Consider the following 21,263-nt stretch of genomic DNA (forward strand, 5'->3'; position numbering starts at 1 on the left):
AGCCGGGCCCGGGCAGGGCAGCCCCGCACCGCTCCTCGGAGCTGTGAGCTGGGGCTTCAAGAAAGGAGGCAGAATTAGCCAAACGAGATAATGAAGGTTGCTCGTAATGGTTTTTACTGTGGGGAAAATTAACCAGTTGCTAATAATTGCACGGTCTCTAGGCCAGACGGTCCCTTTGATAAGTTAACATGTACTCCCTTTATGCTCCTGGTAGGGGGTAAACAAATGCCTGAACAAATACAAATACACATAAACACAAATGTGGAGAATAGCGGTATATGTCTTAGATCCAGATAATAAGTGTGGGTATTGTTATTTAGATGGCGCATACTGGGACACTTATCTTTTAGTACACTCCATTTTCTAACTGAATGCAGTGCTAATCGTGGGATTGAAAGCTATTGTAATTGTGTACCCATCTAAATGCTGACAAGAATATACAATTACATTGTTTGGAATTGAATTTAATGTTCTCTGAATTTTATTAGCATTTATATTTACTTATGCATTAAAATTCTACACAAAAAGAGGTCAGAATACAAGAGTTACAGACATAAATATCAGACCCATCCACACCCTCGCCGCATTTTTCCTGAAAATACCGAAGAAATATATTTTATTTTATTTTATTTTTAAAGGAAGTGATAGAATCTGAAATGAGCAAATAATGGGTTTCCATTCTAAGCAATGCCTTTTCTCCCTCTGGATTTTGCAATCTTTTAAAGCTTTTTTTCATACCCAACTTTTTATTATTATTTATAATGTGCCTGTTACCGGAAAATCTTTCCACAGTATGCTTACCACCACACGATGTTTAAACACACATTATAAAGTGGATGTAATTGTAAACACTCAGAGGGATATAATTACATGTAGCAGATTTAGGAGCTAATTCTTTGCCTCTCTCTCTCTCTCTCACTCTCTTTACTCTGCATTTTATCAACATAATTATTTTTTGACTGCAGACTAACACCCAGAAATTGACAGGCATCCATTATAGGCAGCAACTTGTTCACCAAATTGAAAAACAATGAACTGCAGGTTTATATGTGCCCATTGTGGTACAGAATTACCGGGGCTTTGTTCCACAAGAGGAAAAAGCTAATGGTTTTGAAACAGCAGGTGACAAAGCACATTCTTTCCCCCCCCCCCCCTTTTTTTTTCCCTCCCCTCTTATCAGTTTGTTGATGAAGTCATTACGAACTGGGGCCCAGAATAGGGTTGGCCTTATTTTTAGCAGATAGACTTTTAATGAGTTCTATTGTGGAGACAGTCATGTTGATTTGCTTACATTTTTTTTCCCCCCCTTCACTCAGAAACTCCCAGTATTGAAAAGCTACTATCAAAGGACTGGAAAGACAAGCTTCTTGCCATGGGATCAGGGAACTTTGGAGAAATAAAAGGTAACGCTGTTTCTGTGCTAAAACAAAAAATTGAGAATGAATATACAGGTATCATTGGCTTTATGGAACTTTTGTTTGTTTGCTCCTCTTCCCCTCTCCTCAAAACATCGTAATTTGGGGCTTAAATGAAACGTACGCTCTCCATCTGTGATAATGTGAATAAACGAAATGGTAAGTGAACAAACTTACATAAAGCTTTTGTCACATATATCGTTCTGTGTTGTAAGAGGGCACATCCTCTTGCTGGATTGGAAAAAAAAAAGTCAGTTCACATACCAAACACAGGCTTATGTGGTGTCAGAGCATAGCAGAGCTCAGCTTCTGAAATCTGAGGGTGATCAGGAGTCCTTGTTAATTTTTGGACAGATTTTGATGGTGTAGAATTTTTTTGACTTTTCTGTGTGTAGGAAAAAAAAAAGAGCAAAGTTTGTGTAATGATACCTCTAGGTACCAAAATTAGCCAGTGCAGATTTTAAAAGACAGCGTACAACATCTGTGCACTAAAGCATGTTCTTTTAAAGCCGTACTCCAGAAGGAAAATGACAAAATTTGACCACTCTCCAGCAGCAGTAGCTTCTGCTTTGCCAAGATATTTCCCCATTTTATATATGTGAGGTCATTTTAGGGAACCTGTAGTTGTTTGTTTTCATGTAATTTAATATTTTTACAATTCTTCGTCAGTGATTGTGATGAGGAGCCGACTCAAAATACATCTGTGTCAAAAATTTTAGTTTCCAGAGCAGCCATTACCACTCTGAAAAGAAACAGTGACTCCGATTCTTCTCCCATTTATATCAGTGTACATCTGGAGTAGGAAAATCAAAGCCAATGTTGTTTTGGAAATGTGAAAGTAGAATGAGATTAAAATTAAACCCTTCTTTTACGATTATAAACTAGATTTCATTTCTCTCCGTTATTTTTGGTGTGTTTGCTTACAAATGTTGTCCCTGATACCCAGATCCTCGTTCAGGCAGGCTCGCAGACCTCGTGCCTGACAGGTTTAAGGACCTTCTGCACAAGAGGTGGGCAGTGTTCAGTAAAGAATACAGCGTGACGTGCTCCGAGAGGTTAATGTATCGGCACATGTGCAAAGATAGCGTTGTTTTTAATTATATGTGCCTTCCAGCTTGTCACCGATAAGCCACCGGCATTAGTTTGCACGGGTCCAACGACTTACACAAGTAGGAAAGTATGCCACTTGCTTCCCCTAGCTTCTCCCTAAGAGGCTGTAATTCAAAAATACATATTCGTTACACGTGTAGAATAACTTTCAAACAGAATATAGTGCTTCGGCCCCAAATAGGCTGCGATCTTGTTATTATTATAACAGAGGGCCAAACCCTGGGTTCTTTATTCCCACTGAGCACGTTGCCTCTGTGCGCGTAAAGCAACAGGCCGTAAAGAGGGTAGGGCAGCCACTGGGCTTATCTGTGAGCACTGCTTTTTAAAAGCGTATTGTTTTAAAATAACATCATCGTCTGCCATGAACTGATGAATCTTTAAGATGTCTCAGGCCCAAAGTACACAGGTGGCTTTCATATCCCCTTTTGGGTGTGTATTTCGGCAGCTCTTGCATGTTGTCTGGAGCCCCTTTAACTCTTGGTGGGCTGGAGCCTTGGGAAGGACTCCCGGCCTTTCTCCTCCGCCTTTGGACTCGGGGAAGCTGCTGTGAGAAGTGCTGTGCGTTGAGAAGGCGGTCTGTTCCCAGTCCTTATGATCTTGTTCTGTTGGAGGGCAATATGCTAGCACGAAAGAAATTCAACAGTCCTTTCAGTCTTGCCCGGGGGGAGGATGGGGAGCCTCAAAGAAGAGTTTTCTTTGCTTTAATTTTTGTTTTTTAGCTTCATATTTTGAACACAAGTCGAGTTATTGTTCTGTAGCTCTGTTCAAAAGCCTCACATCTGAGGCTTTTTAGTGCGACTGTGGTTCTATGGTTGGGGGCATGGTTATTAGGTGTTTGGATCAGGTTTGGCAGTAAGCTGTGAAAACAGGCACTGGTTTATTTTTCCTACTGACTGCCGTGACAGTTGCAATTATTGTCCATTGTTCCTAGGTGGCTGGAAAGGAGGGAGGATACAATAGAGCATTGCCCTCTGGGGGTAAATGAATTTGACTTACAGGTTCTTGGGGGGTCAGGCAGGCCGATTATTTAGTGCCCAGGAATGCGGTTTTCATGGCACCGCCAGCCATGAGCGGCCAACAAACAATGGCTCAGCTGTATTGCAGCTGTATTTAGTGAGGCGACATGAAAGGTGTGCAAGTTGAGCTGTTTTATACTGGCGTATGCGTGTGCAAATATTACGCTAGGAGAGGGTTTTGTCCTTCTGTAGGAGCGTAGAGTTATTAAGTTTTCCAGTTGTGATTTTTTAATTAACTTCTCTCTATATTTGGCTTGGCAGCTGCATTTTTTTTCCTCGTTTCTCTATTAGCGATATTTGGAAACCCTGCACAAGTAGTGTCTTATTATTAATACACCCTGGAATGTGGACAGCACTAGAAGCTGTACTGCCCAACTGTCTTATGCACTGAATAGTTTTTTCCATTTAACTGTTCAAAATTTCATTGTGTTTTTCATTAGATCTGGGGGAGTTTTAGTACGTCATGTGCTCAAGTCTCAGCGCTAGGCTACATATTGTTAATGCCCAAGTCTGTGTTACTACTATTGAGTTTTATTCTCTGGGAGAGATTAAAAGAAAGGGAGATGAAGCGGAAGACTTTATTTTCTATTAGTGTTATTTCTTTTAAGTTAGAAAGCAGTAATATTTTATTAAAGACAGAGGAGTCGGTGAATGGCTGGAAGTCACCAGACTCCCGCGTTTTGCATTCAGTCGTTCCTCCAACTTGCTTGGTTACTTTCGGCAGCTACTTTAAGCGCCCCTTTCTTCATCTGCCTGCCTGCAAAACGGGAGAACCGCCACTGAGTATCCGCAGAGGTCTAGCTGCAAACTTCAAGATCACAGTTAGGAGGATTTACATATGTCTGGTTACTAATGGAAAAAGAAATGTAATATTCTGTTCCAGGGCTTGACTGAAAGGTACTGACTGCAAGGGAGTACTCTTGAAATGGGGCAAAAGCTAGAACCTGTCATATCTGTAGAAATTTTAGCTCAAATGCCTGTGTTTAGAGAGGTACCGTGGGCCTAGATAAATAACACAAGTTTGGCACTGGAGGTTTCTTCAGAAATTGTGTTTTGAAATCCATGGAATTTTTACTCTGTTCGAAACACATCAGTCTACCGTAAACCCCACAAAACATGCTGTTAAATGGAAATATTTTAAAATAAAGCTGTAAAACTATATCTTGACTTGGTTAAAGCCTGCTCAAACTTACTTATATCCATCATATTCAAGAGCAGGGCTCAAAAGGCCTCTGGATTATTCACGGATAATGCAGCTTATTGCATTCAGTGGAGCAGCGAGAACTTCAGGTCTCAAACCCATCACCTGCAGGGAGGAGGATAACGCCCCTTCCCGCTCCCAGCATAGCCGCCTGATACCTGTCTATCAGGCGGGGTGAGGGTGGTTGCCTTCCTCCAAAGCCACAGTGCCGACTGCAAGCAGGCGCAGCACATAGGGCAGACCATTGGTAAGAAAAGCTGTAAGTTGTTTATTTCCACTCTCTTCAATGTCAGTGGCCATCCCTCTACTTAGAAAATGAACCTGAAACTTCTGTTTGACTGGTGTTGGGCCTCTTCTGAGCAGACTTCAGGGGGCGGTGCTGGCCCCCCAGGTGGCTGGGTACATCACGAGGTGCCCAGTCTTCCTGACGCTGATGTGAGCCAGGCAGCTTTAACCGTGATGAGAACTCTCTTTAAAACTTCCCGGGTGTACACAAAGCCTTTCTGCTAATCTCGTCCATCTCTTGCTTATCGAGAGTTGTCAAGAAATAATAATACATATTTTATATGTTCCCCACTTAGCTAATTTTGAATAGGCGTGTGGAACAAAAGGCGAAACGGACTTTTGTTTCTAATCTTTCTGAGTTGGTTTTCTGTTGAAGTGACAGCATTGTTAACAGTGATCGCACCTGAATCTTTCAAGAAGGACCGGGCAAGCCTGAACCTGATATTTTTTTGTTGTTTGAAAACCCTTCTCTATTGTACCGGTTAGTTCCTAAAGCACTCAGGTGAAGTGTTTTCTGCACTCACTGTGAAAGGGATCATCATTAGGGTAAATTCAGCTCTTCGGTATAGCCACTTAAATCTAGGTGACTCCAAAGACTGTCCTGGAGTAACCACAGATTTGTGAGTGTAATTGAAAGCCAGATTAGCCTACCAATCGTAATCTTTAATGCATGATAACACAGGCATTTGTTTTGTGTGAGAAACTGGGTTCCAAGTTACACGAAGTATCGGTGCAGGTATTATACCGAGCTGTGTTTGATGTGTGATAGAGCTGTGTTTGCTGAAGACTCTTAATCTTGCTTATATGTTCGGAAGATGGGGCATGAGAGAGTATGCAGTGAACGGTCTTACGACTGCCAATAATGGATAAAGAGAAATAATCCATTCAGCGATACTATAGCTCATCAGAGCCCATGAATTAAAGACATATGTTATGTAGATTCAATGTATGGATTAAAACGGATAATCTGGTAGGTGACACACAGAATCTTGAGATAAGTGGGCTATGCAGATTCGGTGTATGGATTGTGACGGATAATTCCATTTAAGTAATGCTGGACAAGTTGAAGACAAGTAAGCTTCGGGTAGCGCTCAGGTTATGTGCAGTAATCCAGTGAGTGACACTTTGGATCACATAATCTGTAAACTGAAGACAAGGAAGCTGGGGATTCTGCATTTAGATGTGGACAGGAGGAAGGAGGAGGAAGGGGAGAGAGGTTTTTTCATGGGGAATGCACTGGGTTTAAACCTTTCACTAATAAAGCACAGATCCCCAGGAGATGTGCGAAGGCTACACACTTTCTTAGGAGCTGTGTGACTTTTGCATTTGCAAATTAATGGTTGAAAAGTGTTCGCAAACTTGTGTCAGATGTGGACGTTTTGCATTATGTTTTTGTGGATAGTATTGTATTTGGAGTGGGGAGAGAAGGAGGGTGAGAGAGTCATGAGTCGAGGAGGTAAGATACGTCTGGTTGTCGGCTTTTAACTGTGATAAATTCAATATTTATTTCAACCTACTTAGTATCTTCTCTGTGTTTATTTTTGGGGGGGTCTTTAATAGCAAATTGCTGAGCGTGAGCTGTAGTCCTTTGTTAATACTTCAGAAGTGCTGAGGAGGGTGGGGGGTGGGGGGGTGGGAACCTGCCCAGTGGCACACAGGGGAACCTGAGTTTTGAGAGGAAATTTGGCAGCTGCCGAAATAGTGGAGGGTGATCACAATGCAATACGATACTCTCAGGCTGCAGAGAAGTAGATGGTGCCAACTGAGCCCCACCAACGCAGAACTTCTTCCAGGCCAAATGAAAGCCTGAAATGGAGATTGTGACTGGATGGAGCTGCTCCTGTTTGACCCTAGAGCGGGAGGTTAGTTCAGGGTAGTATCTGCGGGAGGAGGGTTGGAGGAATCTTTTTGTAAAGCGTCTAAAATGCAAAAAAAATGTGAATTTGCGACAAAACAGCAAATTCGGGCTGTTCCGGACTTACATTTCTTTTTACGTAAAGATACTTAATTAGATCAGAACAAATCGGGTTCTATTTAAATCAAGTACAACTTTTATTTTTAAGAAGTGATTATTAGTAGAGAAAATAGAATAAAATTGAACTAATTAAAGTAGCAAAGGCCAATGGCTTCATTTTGTTTGAACATATGGAGGCCAAACGACTATATTTAAAAATCGTCCGGAAGGTTGGATGGCAAAAGGGACCTAAACCAGTTCTTCTTTGTACTAAAATTACCTGAAAGATGTGCTGATAGAAATGAATGTTGCTGAGCTACAATTACCAGCTTGTCAAAACAAAGCAAATACACATACAAATACATATTTCTTACTATTTTTCCTGCTGCTGCATAAAATTCCAGCAGCAAATACTATTCCTTTAGCCTAGTTGTCTAGACAGTAAAACAATAAATAACCTCTGAGAAATAGTCTCACTACAAATGTTGTCTATTCCTTTTGTAACCTTGACAATAAGTTACTAACCTGGTTGAATACCAAGCTTTGTTTGCAGTCTACTGTACCAAAACTTTTTCTGACAGCAAATAAAGAAAACTCACTGACAACTTCTTTCCAGCGTTGCGAAACAGTGATGTGCTGGTCTGTTATAGAGCAGACGGCTAAGTTTTTGTCCCCACAGAATATTAATTCTTGAGGGTAGTAATGGCAAAAGATGGTAATTGTTCATCATTTGTTTTTATTCGTTCTGCAATGTCTTCCACTGAAACCTAAAAGATTAAGGCTGTCCGTATGCTGAAATAAATAACTTTCTTCTAGCTTGCTGCTCTAAAAAGGACTTTTATTTGTCAGACAGAGAAGATTCATTACATAAATCTGCAGGTACAGACAAACCAGTTTGAATTCTGGGCTTTTTCTTTCCTTGTTTCTTTTTCTGGTGGCTGCGGCTTGCTAAGTAAAAAGCAGTCAGGAAGTTTTCTTTTATTATGCTGACTTCCCATATCAATCAGATGAAGTCATTTAATTTAGCAAGGTAGGTAGTTGTAAATGATGGCAGTCATTGTGTAGTAAAGTTGGCTTAAATGCTTAATGAAAAATGCCAGTTTTTAGATGTTTATGTCCTGGCAGCTCCAAGATTAACTGTCCTGAAAAGCTATGTGCGAGTCTATAATAAAACACTCTGAAGTATTGATTAGGGAAGCATCAAGGGAGTTTGCACACGTGCACAAGCACATACCCACATCCACCCGCAAATACATACCGGCAAGTACATCATTTAAAGTATATACTCATTGCCTGGTCATAAACATTTGACATTTCTGTTCAAAGACAGAGGAAAGAAAAGTTTAAATTCTGAACTTACCTCAGCCAGTTAGATCTGTTTATCGGACTACATTTCCCGAAGGCGCGTAACATCAGCTCTCCATTGCCTCACATATACAACTTCGGGTGACGTCAGCAGCACGGCCGTCTGTGCAGCAACGGGAGAATACTCCTCTTTACAATTATTATCAGGTTTTGAAGCGATTTTTTTTAGGGGGAGCATGGCAAAGATTAGTTTGCTTTTAAGTAGAAGAAGACTAGGTGGCCTCTCTAGTTTACTTTCCTGGTTTCCTTACTGAGCAGAGTAATACTGGGATTGGATTTCTAATGTGACAAAGCAAAGTTAGAACTGGGGTGGGGGAAGAAAAATAGTTGGCAATGGGATGTGAGTGAAATTCTCAAGCAAAGATACTGGAATAAAGCTCTCAAGCAAAGATACTTATTTTATGGACTGCTGATATTTTTATTTCTTCTTTGGATATAATAACGTTATTGCTAGTAGGAGTTAGATTCTTCTGAGAACAGCTTAGTTAATAGGCTGTTCGGTTTGAAAAACCTCCTTCTTGACTCTTTTTCATTTTTATATCGAAACTGTTACGTCCCTAGCTTAAAAATTACATTGAAAAAACACAACACTGCGGGGAAATGCTTGGACAGGACTCAGCTTTTAGCTGGTGTATGGGTTGTAGCTATGTCCTCATGACGCTGTTGTTACATCAGAGCACGGCTGCACAGAAACTGTGTTGTAGCATGGTTCTGTTGCTTCGCTTGTTGGATGGCACCAGTAGTTGCTTCATTCATAGGGCCCCTTTAGCTAGAACCCTGCCTGGTATCAAACCGGGTCAAGCAAAGATTTCATTATTCATATAACACGCATCCCTGCTAAAGTCAGTGGGGAAATTCTTGGCCTTACCGATACAGGTCTGCTGGTGACTTTAGTGAGGCCAGCAATAAAAGGGCTTACAGTGCGTAAAGTTAAGAATTACTTTAGGCAAGTTTCTACAAACTTCACACCTCAGTTTTCTCATACATAAATAAGTAATGCATACCACTACCTTTCTCTCTGCTCACAGTCTTTAAGAAGATCAATTAGCTAATGCTTTGAAATTAAAAAATGCTCTGTACTGCATGTTCTAATTATTGTTACACGTCTTAACATTATCTGAATACAGAGTATTTCAAAATATTCTTATTTCCATTTCATGGGGTTCTTTCCCCTACAAAAGCTTTGTAGATACAGGATGATTTTTTTTATTCTTTTGTAACCATAGCTAATGATATGAACATAATACAATATTATTTGTCTTCCAGGCTTTGTACCCGCACATTGTTTTCTTTGATTTTTTCTTTGAAAGACAGATGCTGACAGCTCAAAAGCTATTTACGTAATTACCTTGATAGTAAACTGACTCGGGGGGATAAATTTCACTGTCGGTATGGGGGGGTGTGAGCGTGCACGCGAGCACCCCTGATTGATAACGCTCCTAGCAGTGTAACAGAGCCGTGTCAGGGGGGTTGAGGAGAGCCTTGCCACGTCTCTGCCCCTTGCAGAATTACTCTGGGTGCTGCGCGGCTGCGAGCAGATCCGTAGGCTGGCTGCGAGCAAGCATTCTCATCGCTTGAGCATTCGCAGCAAAAGCTTAAAATGCTTGTTAAAGAAAATATTGGCTTTCCTAATTTCTCATTTACATTCTCATTCTGTCTAATAAATGATAATAAAGTATTTACTGTTTTGATCGCAAAAGTGGTTTCTCTGCCTTTTTTTTTTTTTTTGCTTTGGTTCTGTTTTGGGTGGATAAGCCAAGGTTTCTCCTGTTCGTTTTCTCACTTTAAGTGTGTCATTTGGTCATATTGGTGTCTTCATTCTAATGTTTATTAAAATGTTACTGTCACTGCCAGTCTGAGACTGTGAATCAGAACTAAGAATGTGTAATAGTTTATTTCACATTTGAGTAAATTTCTTTTACTACTTAAACACTATTATGGATAGTGTTGATCTGAGATGAAGTTTAGGTTTGGCGATACAGAATGCCACTAATTTGAGTCTTCTTTTATTGCCATCTGCTGTGGGTGTTGCATCCATAAACATGTTTTTTTTTTTTTCTTTCCGAATCTCTCTTTGTGGTGATAGAGAGTAAGGTGGCGCATCTGGAAAGCGTCTTTTCTTGGGCCATTCGCTGTATCAACCCGTGGCGTACACTTCGATGCTCTCTTGCCCGAGTTGTTTTGATAGGTTGTGAAAAATCCGCGTTTTGCCATTGCAGCGGTAGAGTACAGAGAGAACAGCATGAGCACCTACAGCGATCTCCTGAAAGGCAGGTGGTCTGGCGGTTAAAAGCTCTGTTAAACATAAAATGTGCAATATCTATTTGTTGTGGATCTGACGGTAATTAAGAGTAATTTTTGAGGCAGTCATTGATGTAAGCCACTCTCCCTTTACTCCTCACTCAATACCTGTGTGAAGTGGGTCTAGCTCACTGTCAGGTTGTACACTGCAATAACGGACACTTGTTTTTTCTCCCAGCTGGGCTGCACGGCTAAAGTGAAAGCACTGCAACCCTATGGATGCCGTGTGTGGGGCTAAGGCCAGCTCCAGGACCATTCCCACCTCTGTATTACTTGGAGCAGCTCTAAGTGAGTTTAGTAACGAAGGGGCTGAAGGTGGCTGCTGGGGCCGGTGACTTACTCTCACTGAGGTTTGCACTGCCTCCCAAGTTCTAGGACAAGTTCATTAATTCCCGAGTAGCATAATTTAAGCAACTGTCTTTATGCGGTTGGTGTTGTAGTTACTTAAAATACTGTCACGTTTTGCCCTGTAAGCTACAGAATTCTTAAAATGGAAATCCCTTGGCTGCCAAGACACTTCACACGATGATAAAGGTTTCGATCTCATGCGGGTTAGTGGAGAGAAAACAGCGACGACAGGACAGAAGACGACAGAAGTCCACTGTCCTACCCACAGTCTACAGCATCTAGAGAGGGATACAGAAATGGCAACTGGTGCTCTAACTCTGCAGGGCGTTTTAATACACCAGAAAAAATTCCTGTCACTGAGTGTACTTATGTAGTGACCGAGCTGTTGCCCTCGGCTCACCATTAAATAAATAACATCAAATATCGTTTGGCCTTCATTTGTTACGCAAACTTAAGTAATTTACGAATGCCATCTGTGAAATGGGCAGTTCTATTGGCCGTTTCCACAAAAGAAATTACAGAGAAGTTGTGCTAGGTAATAAGGGTAACATAAAAAATACGAAACTTAAACTAAATGCAAGCACTTTACATTATGATCAAGACAATTTGATTCAAATGGTTTTCTTCTTTTTAATTTTCACACTTTTATAAGCTACCTGTTGTCTGCAAGAAACCTCAGAACTACCTGATTCATTGTTAGTGGGGCTTGTATGGGTGTGTGGGTAAGGCAAGGGGAAATCTACCCCAAAACTCACCATCTCCCAGTAGACCCACACATCTGATCTCTCTTGCCTCTGGTTTTGTGCAGGTCACTTGAGAGTATTGCTATCCAAGTACTTATTTTGCAAGGGACGACACCTGAAGGAATTGAAATTATTAAGTATTACTGAAGTTATTGGAAGGGCGGGTTAATCACACGAAAATAAAGTACCTACTAAGCCATGTTTTCCAGAAAGCGTTCTCCAACAAAAGATTTGTTTTAGCAGTTGACAGTGCTAAATTCTCCCTTTTGGTTTATTGGCAAACTGAAATTGCTCAAGAAATATGATGCAAGAAGGCTGCCTTTTGTCAGACTACTTCCACTCCCAGTTTTTTAAGCCCAAGGAATTATGCACTGTACTTAACTCCGTTCGTACATAAAGCACCCCCTTTGGGCATCTCAAAGTTTCTTTAAAAACTGAGTAATTATGAAGAGACTGAGTTTGGTGGATTTGTCCCCAGCTGCCTGGCCGCGGTGTGCCTGCAGCTCCGGCGTCTGCACTGGCACTCCATCGCCCTGACCGCTCGCTCTTAGTTCACCCAGACTTTCCTTCCTCTCATCCCTGCAGTTCAAATAAAGCGGTGGTTTTCCCGGGGCAGAGGTTTTTTGTTCCTCTCTAGGTAGATCAGATTGAAGAAGAAGACCCGCCGCCGCGCGGCAGTTCCGCGTGGTGGTCGGGGGGGGGGGGCCTGCGGAGCCTTCCTCTCGCTCTCGGGACTTCGCAGCACAGGGCTGGGTATCCACGTTTCTTATCCTGCCGCTGCTGGTAACTAACTCTGTGACCCCTCTGTCTGTCGGTTTACGCATATGGAAACATTTTTCCACCTTTCAAAGGTGTGGTGGGGATTAATTTAACTTTACAAAGTGCTTCTTGATTCCCAACTGAAAGCTACTGTAGGAGCTCAAAATACACTGATGAACCGGTACTGGCTGAAGATCTTTGATGTGTCGCGGTGTATTTGTCAAACAGTTTACTTGACAGGGATTTCTTTCTGCTTACCCTAACTTTAGGACTAAACCAATTCTGTGTATTCCTCCTCAATCTGGGTCCTTCTCCCTCCCTCTCTCGTGCACACCCACCCTCAGTAAAAGTTTGGAATAAAATATCTGCTGAATAAATAAATAACATATTTCGTTTTCAGATGTTTCACTGTGCCCAGCGTGTTACGCTGCCAGTATCAGCATACTGATACGTCTTTATTAGATGAGCATTACAGTAAACCGCCATGCTAGCCGCCGACAGGACAAGGAAGGGGCTGCCTCCTGGAATAGTTCTTCTATCCCACTTGGAAACACTGCACCCTTTTTCCTAGGGAAAAAGAAATGAAGGATGGAAGAGTGGCAATAGAAATTTGTGATTAATTGTATGGCCAGGTAGCAAATGCATTACTTGTAGCCGTTCTCCGTCTCCAATGTTTGAAATAAAAATGGTCGGTTCAAAGTGTTTTCTTCAGCAGTGTCAGTATTTTAGCACTGGCTTCCATTCTTTCTCACGGCTGTTAACAGAACAGGCTTAAAGTCCTATGGTTTCTATTTCAGTGTGTTTCTCTAGTTTCCAGCTTGTACCACAGGTTTTTTAGAGGCTACATCTGAGAATGTTCTGCTGTAGTTCTTCATTCCGTGATGAGAGTATCTGCACGTAAATCTCTAGCATCTTAATAATTTTTCATATAAAGCAAATAAACTTCCTTTATATGAAAAATGTTGATTCTTTGTGTTTTCCCCCTGTGTATGGCTGTCCACAAATGCATTTAAGGGCTTGGACTTGGCTGACGTAGCAGATGGGATGCTTCTTGGGAGCGCAAGGTTGGAATGAAGTGAACGTAAATTAAACTATCGAGCAAAGAGCCCTAACAGTGACACCTCTCAGGCTGTGGTACAGTCTTCCAAAGAAAGCAGTAGATGATTCACCATTTCAAGATGTTTCAATCCAATCTAGAAAGCTGTAGTAAATATATTGTAGGGAACATTCCTGTACTGGCAGGGGGGTAGACTAAATGAGCTATTACCAGTAGCTCTTTTCCATGTCTGACTGATAGTTGGCTAGGAACATGTTTAGTATAGTCGCCAATTTTTCTTTTTTTTTTTTCTTTTTTTTTCACTTGGAGAGCACTGGTGACATTGGCAGAAGAACGCTTCCTGTGTTTGAGAAAGGTTTGTGTGGCAGGGTTGTCCCAAAAGCAGGCTATTTTCAGAGGAGGCATAGACACTGATAGCCTTAATCCTTTCCTAAAGCTTTTTTGAGAAAGGGTTTCATAGGGTCTGACTCATGTGAGAGGGCGTGGTGGTATTGGAGATATCTGTGGATTAGCTGCTACACATATTTTCTGGTCTTTTAAATTCAAAGTCAAATGATACTGGGTGTACTAATAGTGCCATTTTTTGTTTTAGTGTGTGATTCATAGCTTTTGATTTTTCCTGGAATTTTTTCTTTCCTTCCCTTATAACCACTGTCCTTCTGGGTAAGAAGGAGAATTTTTACGGAGTGATTATGAGAGCGAGGTAGTCAGTTCCTCTGTCTGTCTCTGCTGAACTCTCCTATAAAACACATCTAATGGCAGTACAAATGAGAGAGACGGTGAGTTGTGTTTAACCCAGTTTTTCTGATGTGTTTGTGCGAGACTTTTTCCTTTAAAAATACTCATCGGGGGTAGACTAAATGAGCTATTACCAGTAGCTCTTTTCCATGTCTGACTGATAGTTGGCTAGGAACATGTTTAGTATAGTCGCCAATTTTTCTTTTTTTTTTTTCTTTTTTTTTCACTTGGAGAGCACTGGTGACATTGGCAGAAGAACGCTTCCTGTGTTTGAGAAAGGTTTGTGTGGCAGGGTTGTCCCAAAAGCAGGCTATTTTCAGAGGAGGCATAGACACTGATAGCCTTAATCCTTTCCTAAAGCTTTTTTGAGAAAGGGTTTCATAGGGTCTGACTCATGTGAGAGGGCGTGGTGGTATTGGAGATATCTGTGGATTAGCTGCTACACATATTTTCTGGTCTTTTAAATTCAAAGTCAAATGATACTGGGTGTACTAATAGTGCCATTTTTTGTTTTAGTGTGTGATTCATAGCTTTTGATTTTTCCTGGAATTTTTTCTTTCCTTCCCTTATAACCACTGTCCTTCTGGGTAAGAAGGAGAATTTTTACGGAGTGATTATGAGAGCGAGGTAGTCAGTTCCTCTGTCTGTCTCTGCTGAACTCTCCTATAAAACACATCTAATGGCAGTACAAATGAGAGAGACGGTGAGTTGTGTTTAACCCAGTTTTTCTGATGTGTTTGTGCGAGACTTTTTCCTTTAAAAATACTCATCGGTGGCAGCAACAGCGATAGCAGTTATTGACAATTTAAATACTGTATAGTTTCATCCTAACCAGGGCAGCTGCAGATGAAACAACAGGTAGCGTCCCGGCAGCTGTGGCGTGCTGTGCCGGTAACAGTGGGAAAGCTGGGTGTGGGGAGCTGGAGAGGGACCCGGCACCCAGGAGCTTCCTCTGCTTCCCCTTGCTTACAGAGGGACCTTGATGCACACCTTACAGTTTCTGTAAGCCTCAACGCATCGATGGGCCTTTGTCATACGTTTCTGACAAAAAATGTAATTGTCTTTCGAAACTGGAAGCGTTGATTTTCATCCCCACGCAATGTAAACAATGTTTAAAATTTGAAACGCTGTCAAAACAGGCAGTAGTTTTCCCCCCTATTAATCTGATAAAAAAGCAGCGGGAAATAGACAGAAAGGCAAGGAAACACTGAAAGGGGACACCGGATCAAAGCCTCTGTACAGAATTATCCTCCATGGCTCGTTTTCCTGTAGAGGGACGCGTCTTAATGTGCAGTATATTGCAATATGCTGCTGCTCTTTGCTTCTACTAAAACTTTGCTTACAGTGAAGCTGCAAAATAAAAACCTGGCGAGCTCTAAATTTCCTCTCTTCTCTCTACCTTTTTTTTTTTCTCCCCCACCATATGATGCCCAGGGACTCCAGAAAGCCTTGCTGAGAAAGAAAGGCAGCTCATGGGTATGATCAATCAGCTGACCAGTTTGCGAGAACAGCTGCTAGCAGCTCATGATGAACAGAAGAAACTGGCTGCATCACAGATCGAGAAACAACGCCAACAAATGGAACTGGCTAAGCAGCAACAAGAACAGGTGAGTGATTATTACAGCGGCTTGCTGCTTAAATCATTTTCTAGGAGGACTTTCCAGTAGCTTAGCTTCTAGGGTTGATACTTCCTAAGTTTGATCTCCACCCAGATTTTTTTTTTCCATTTGTCTTGTTAGGTGAAGAAGTTTAAACAAAAGCATATTGGAAGAATGCTTTAATTTGCAATGTATAAAATAGTGCTCTTTGTCTTTTAAAGATACACCTTCCAGTTTGGAGGGGCTCCCTTCCAATAGTGTTTTTTTCTAAAAATAAGTGTAAATAATCGTCCAAATTCAGCCCTCCCAAATAATCTTCCAATGCTGCTTGAATTGAGCAATGCTGAATAGGTATAAAAGGAACAAAATGCAGTGTTTAGATTGTAGTATGACAAATGAAAGGATTGGTTTTCCCAACTGTGCAGAAAAGTGGGGAGAAGAATATAAAGTCAGTGAACAAATGCGACTTTTTTTCCTTCTACGCTTGAAAGGCTTGATTTTTGGCTCTTGCAAATATGCCCTCCACTGAAAATGCAAACATGTTTTCACACATGAACAGTTCCAACGTGCACACATGGACACATGATATTTTATACAAGAACACAACTTTTCTGACATGTTTGCACTATGCAAGCTTTAACAGAAATGAATGTCCATTTTTGTACCTGAACGTGAGCAGAGATTCCTTAGACATCTGGTTTAAAGTTTTGCCAGGGGTCCATCCTGATACCTCCTATGTGAAAGCGTTTTGGCCTGCCTGACCATTTATTTCAGCTTGTAATGAAATTCGGATTTATATCATAGAATTGCAGCTATGTGACTTTTATGCAACTCTCAAAATTCTTTGAAATCTGTCATAGTTGTCATACTTCAGTGTTTGTATTGTACCAAGCGAGCCTTAAGATTCTAAACCACTGCTGACATCTTCAGACACTTTGGCCTTGGTTTTCCCTATTTCTGATTATTTAAAAACTTCATCTTAAATACTGTGTAGTTGGGCCTCACACCTGAAATCCCACATAGGGCGAGGAGGAGAAGTGATTTATCTGTTAGAGAATCTGTATCACACTGTTGTTTACATGGAGGAGGTAGATGAAGGTGTGAAGGTCTCCCTCTTCCATGAAGAGACGTCCTGCAGGAGCTGTTTCTTTGCCCTGTCTTTCAAAGTCACTACTGCTACAGGATGGCTGAACGATCTGAAAGTGAAAAAAGAAAATGGGGAGAATGGAAAAAGGCAGTAAGAAATCCTGCAGGATTATTATTCGGATAACAAGGATTTCTTTTAATTTAAGAAATTGTGTATAATTCTGTGTTATACAGAAATTAAAATAACTAAACTTTCAAAAAATGTATCAATAAAAATTATTTTGGTTGCTTAAAGAGAGGCTCTAGAAAGAAAACATCTAGTCTTTTAGATGTGGAGTTAACTATGAGCGAGTGTTTCTTATGCTAATAGTTTAATAATAGAAATGAAAGAAAATACCTAAGGGGAAGAATGCGCAAAATTCCTCCCAGTAAGTATGTATAAGTTCCCATCTGACCCTGAGATGTGTACACATGCCACAGGGGAAGAGCAATACTCCTTCTCATGTTTGTACTGCTGTGCTAGCTATTCACGAGAGCGGAGCTTTTGTGATGACTCAAATGAAAGTTTTTCAAGTTTGCTTTTTAAGTTTGAGATACATAATGGTTTATTTCCATCAGTCCTCTGAGAACTGGTAATTTGGTTCCGTTGCTGTCTCCTTTTTCCTTCACTGGGTGTAAAAGTTGTCTACAGTAGGGTTCCCTATCACTTAGTCAATGGAGAGGGAGGATGGAAGTCCTCATGGAAAACACACGTGACTTTGAGAGGAGACTTAACAACTACTCCATCAGTTTTTGTAGATCAGTTGCAGTGTTGAGCTGTGTAGCCTCGCAGTGCCCCCTTAGTTCCTTTCAGCTGATGCACACATTGAAGAGTCAGTGATTTTCCCAAACCCAGTTCCAGTCTCTTTGTGTCTGTTCAAGGAAATACGCACGCTAATACCTTCCTCCTGGGTGTCAGATTTCCTTTTTTTGGAATTTTTGAATAGGTGGTGCCAAGCATAAAAGGAATATTACTGCCCATCCTACTTTTTTGCTTTTCCTGACTTCTCCTACTATTTTCCAATTTCTCTGCCAGTATTGTTCTTCCTCCAGCAAGTTGGAGCAAATGAGTGCTCACTTTTGGGGGATTTTAGCAGCGCCATTTCAGATAATGAGAGAGGAAATATTTTTGCATCACTCCTTCTCTTAATATCCAGCACAGCATTTTCCATAAGATTCCCTTTCACACTAGTGTTAGCTATGAATTGTGCCTGAACCACGAGCCCCTTGCTTCAGCTGCAGTCCAGGCTCCCCCCGCCCGCACTTGAAGGTTTAAAGAACCGAGCAGGGTGGAAGTTTCCTCTGTACTGGCTCCAGGAATGATGATGCATCTCTCACGTTTCTTCTGTGCAATTTCTCCACAGATTGCAAGACAACAGCAGCAGCTCCTGCAGCAGCAACACAAAATTAACCTTCTTCAGCAACAGATCCAGGTCAGAGACTGCGTCTCCACCCATGCCCCTGTCACCTCTCTTCTCTCCTTTCTGTTTCCCCATGCTTTCCCTCAGCCATTACTGTCATAGTGCCTGTAAGAATCTCTGCAGATGGCTTACATCTTACGTACAGAAACACATGAGGATGTTATCTGTCATTAAGCAGAAAAGGTCAGTTTCTGGAAGGCCTTGTACGATTAACACTGCTCCCGTTGGATCAGGAAGAAGATGTGAGAGGAGCTGGTCATGTTGAGCAAGTGTTCACAGGAACAAGTCCTCTTTCAGTCCTAGATCAGGAGTGGCAAAAATGTTGCCAGAAAGAGTTGGATTGCAATGGATCACCTAGAACTCTGTTTTCGAGGTTGTGCAGAAGCAGTTCTCTTCAGTGGCCAGTAATCAAGAGTCCTTCCTTCCCTCTGCCCCAGTTGTTGGCAGTCCAGAAATTGGCAACACTTTGGGTGAAGTATTGTCTGAATGAGAAACTGGTGAAAAGGTTGGTTAGGTTCAGGAGGGCAACTGTGTAGGTCCTAGATGCCTACAGCTTTACTCCTAGTAGGAGAAAAAAGTTGTTAACCCAGCATAAACAGTAAACTTTATTTAACCTCTTTTTTCCTTAAAGTATTCAGAAGTTTCTTTTCATGCCATTGACTGTAATTCATTGCTTTTCTTCCACGTGTATATATGCATACCCCTGTTTTGGGAATAATGCAAATCAATTTGCCCATGAAGGCTGTCACAGAATAACAAAGGAGGGGTTTGACATTTTACAGGTATCTGGAGTCATGGTAAAATCTCTGTCTGTTTAAGTATGCAGTTACATACAGAGCATTGCAAGTCGCTGTGGAAGTGGATGCTATGTTCTCTTTGTTCAGTAACAACAGGGTTTTCCTTCCAAAGCTTCTTGTTAATATTTCAGAATTATTTCCCTAAAATTATGGGCCATATCTGTAACTGGTCTAAGAAAACTTAATTCCAGCAAAATCGGAGAAGTTGTATGTCTTCACATGAGAAGGAAAACTGGCTCTATCATTTCAGAGGATATTCTGTCCGTATCGGGACTTGTGTAACTATGGAAAACTTCTGGGGAGGATCCACCCCTCTGTTATAAGGCAACATACATACAAGATTGTGCTTTGCTGAAAATAGTTTTGAGATTGGTAAGGCCTGGCTTTGCCTTGACCTCTGTAATTTTTTTTTCTTCTTTAAATTTGTGTATGGGAGGGATTTTTCTTTATTGCTGTATCTTTAATAAGGCTTTAAAAGAAAAACAATAGTAGAACCTCTACAATAGCAAGGGAAATGTTTACATTTTTAGCAGTTAGCTATGGCAGTGAGAGAGGAAGTTGTTTTATAAGCAGTGAATAAAAATAAATTGAAGTAACATAATTTGACCCCAACCCTTTTAAGTTTTAAGGCCTTGTAGATAAGAATGTAGTATGTCCTTTTTAGGGTAGTGCAGAACACTGATTATTGATAATGAGATATAGAGCCTTTCATCTCTTGATCCCTGGTCCAAGTTTGACCTAAGTCAGTAGTAAATGAAAGTCAGCTAGCTACCATCTGATAGAAGCTGCAAGCCTACGAAATGATTTGGAGGCCCGTCTCAAGGGATTTCAGATGAAATATTGACCCTGCCAAGGTCAGAACTTCACCTCCAGGGTCCACTTCACACAAAACCCATCAGATCTGGGGCACCTTCCTTTTGGATGGTCACATGATAAAGGTCAAGAATGGAACAGGCAGAGAGACAATACTGTCCACTCATTCCCACAGAGATGATCTATTTGTAGTGAAATTTTGATTATACTGCCTGCCTCTTGACAGTTCTGCAGCCTTTATGGTCGTGCGGTCTCATGAACCCTGGTTGCAGCCCAATTACTGTGAAGTCACCGATAGGGGAAAACATTTAACAATAAAAAACCCCTTTATTGACAGTGAATACAAAGCAAAACATTTCTTCTCAGCTGCATGCTTAGTTGACTGTTGTCAGAGAGAAGAAACAATTCCTGAAGAAATCTGCCTTTGTATATAAATGGCAACAATGAAGTCACCCTAACATGCCCATGTTTAAAACGGTCTGTGAGTTTACAGTCAGGTTATGGTAGGTGGAACGAAACTCTTGACGGGAATGTAGCTGTGAGTTCAGCTTTTCTGACCTTGCCCTAATTAATCTAACAGGCTTCTGTCACATTGGCCTGGAGTTTTTAAATAGCATTAGATTTATTGACAGGGAAATATTCCTGCAAAGTCTGGGTAACTATTTGACTTATGTGCAATTGAATGATTAGGCTGCAGTTATGAACACAACCTATTTATGACAAAGGATTCGTTTTACTTGAGCCAATTTTTTCGAAGCTTGTAAGAGTTGCCATAATTCCAGATAAATTATTACACAGAAAAAAGCTATTGAAAGATTGTATTGAAAGCATAATACCCTAAGGTTAAAAAAAAGCACAACCTGACTGACCCCATGATTTATGACTCCTTTCTTTAAGTGCGCTAACTTGGAAACAGTTCCCTCTCTCCGTATCCCAGCATACAATCACCGACACACCGCAACACACAAGCAGGTAGAGACTGCAACGTGTCCCTCCTCCTTAGAGGACTGCAAATGCTGAGTGTAACTGCAGCTCAATTAAACTGGCCACTTCTGTGATGCTGCAGAAGGATGCGTTAGCTACTTGAGCTTAGAAAAATGTACCTGGCACGCGAGTCTCTAATTGACATGATGTCTTTTTCAAGTCCCTCTCTTCTGAGTTAACTGGAAGGAGGTTTCACTAATGCAGAAGACAGACAGATTATCTGCATATAGAGA

The 21,263-nt window shown here is 41.2% G+C and overlaps 1 protein-coding gene across 2 annotated transcripts in view; it reads left to right on the forward strand.

Moving 5' to 3' along the window:
* SOX5 (SRY-box transcription factor 5) overlaps positions 1–21,263 on the forward strand; it is a 263,656-nt gene that overhangs the window by 94,807 nt on the left and 147,586 nt on the right. For both annotated transcript variants that reach the window (XM_035888537.1, XM_009648741.2), the window contains exons 3-6: positions 1,317–1,403; positions 15,727–15,899; positions 18,380–18,448; positions 19,219–19,227. In XM_035888537.1, the coding sequence (XP_035744430.1) occupies positions 1,317–1,403; positions 15,727–15,899; positions 18,380–18,448; positions 19,219–19,227 (338 nt within the window). The remainder of the gene's footprint in view (positions 1–1,316; positions 1,404–15,726; positions 15,900–18,379; positions 18,449–19,218; positions 19,228–21,263) is intronic.

The sequence above is a fragment of the Egretta garzetta genome, unplaced genomic scaffold, assembly GCF_000687185.1.
Source record: "Egretta garzetta isolate BGI_Z169 unplaced genomic scaffold, ASM68718v1 scaffold81, whole genome shotgun sequence".
NCBI classification, from domain to species: domain Eukaryota; kingdom Metazoa; phylum Chordata; class Aves; order Pelecaniformes; family Ardeidae; genus Egretta; species Egretta garzetta.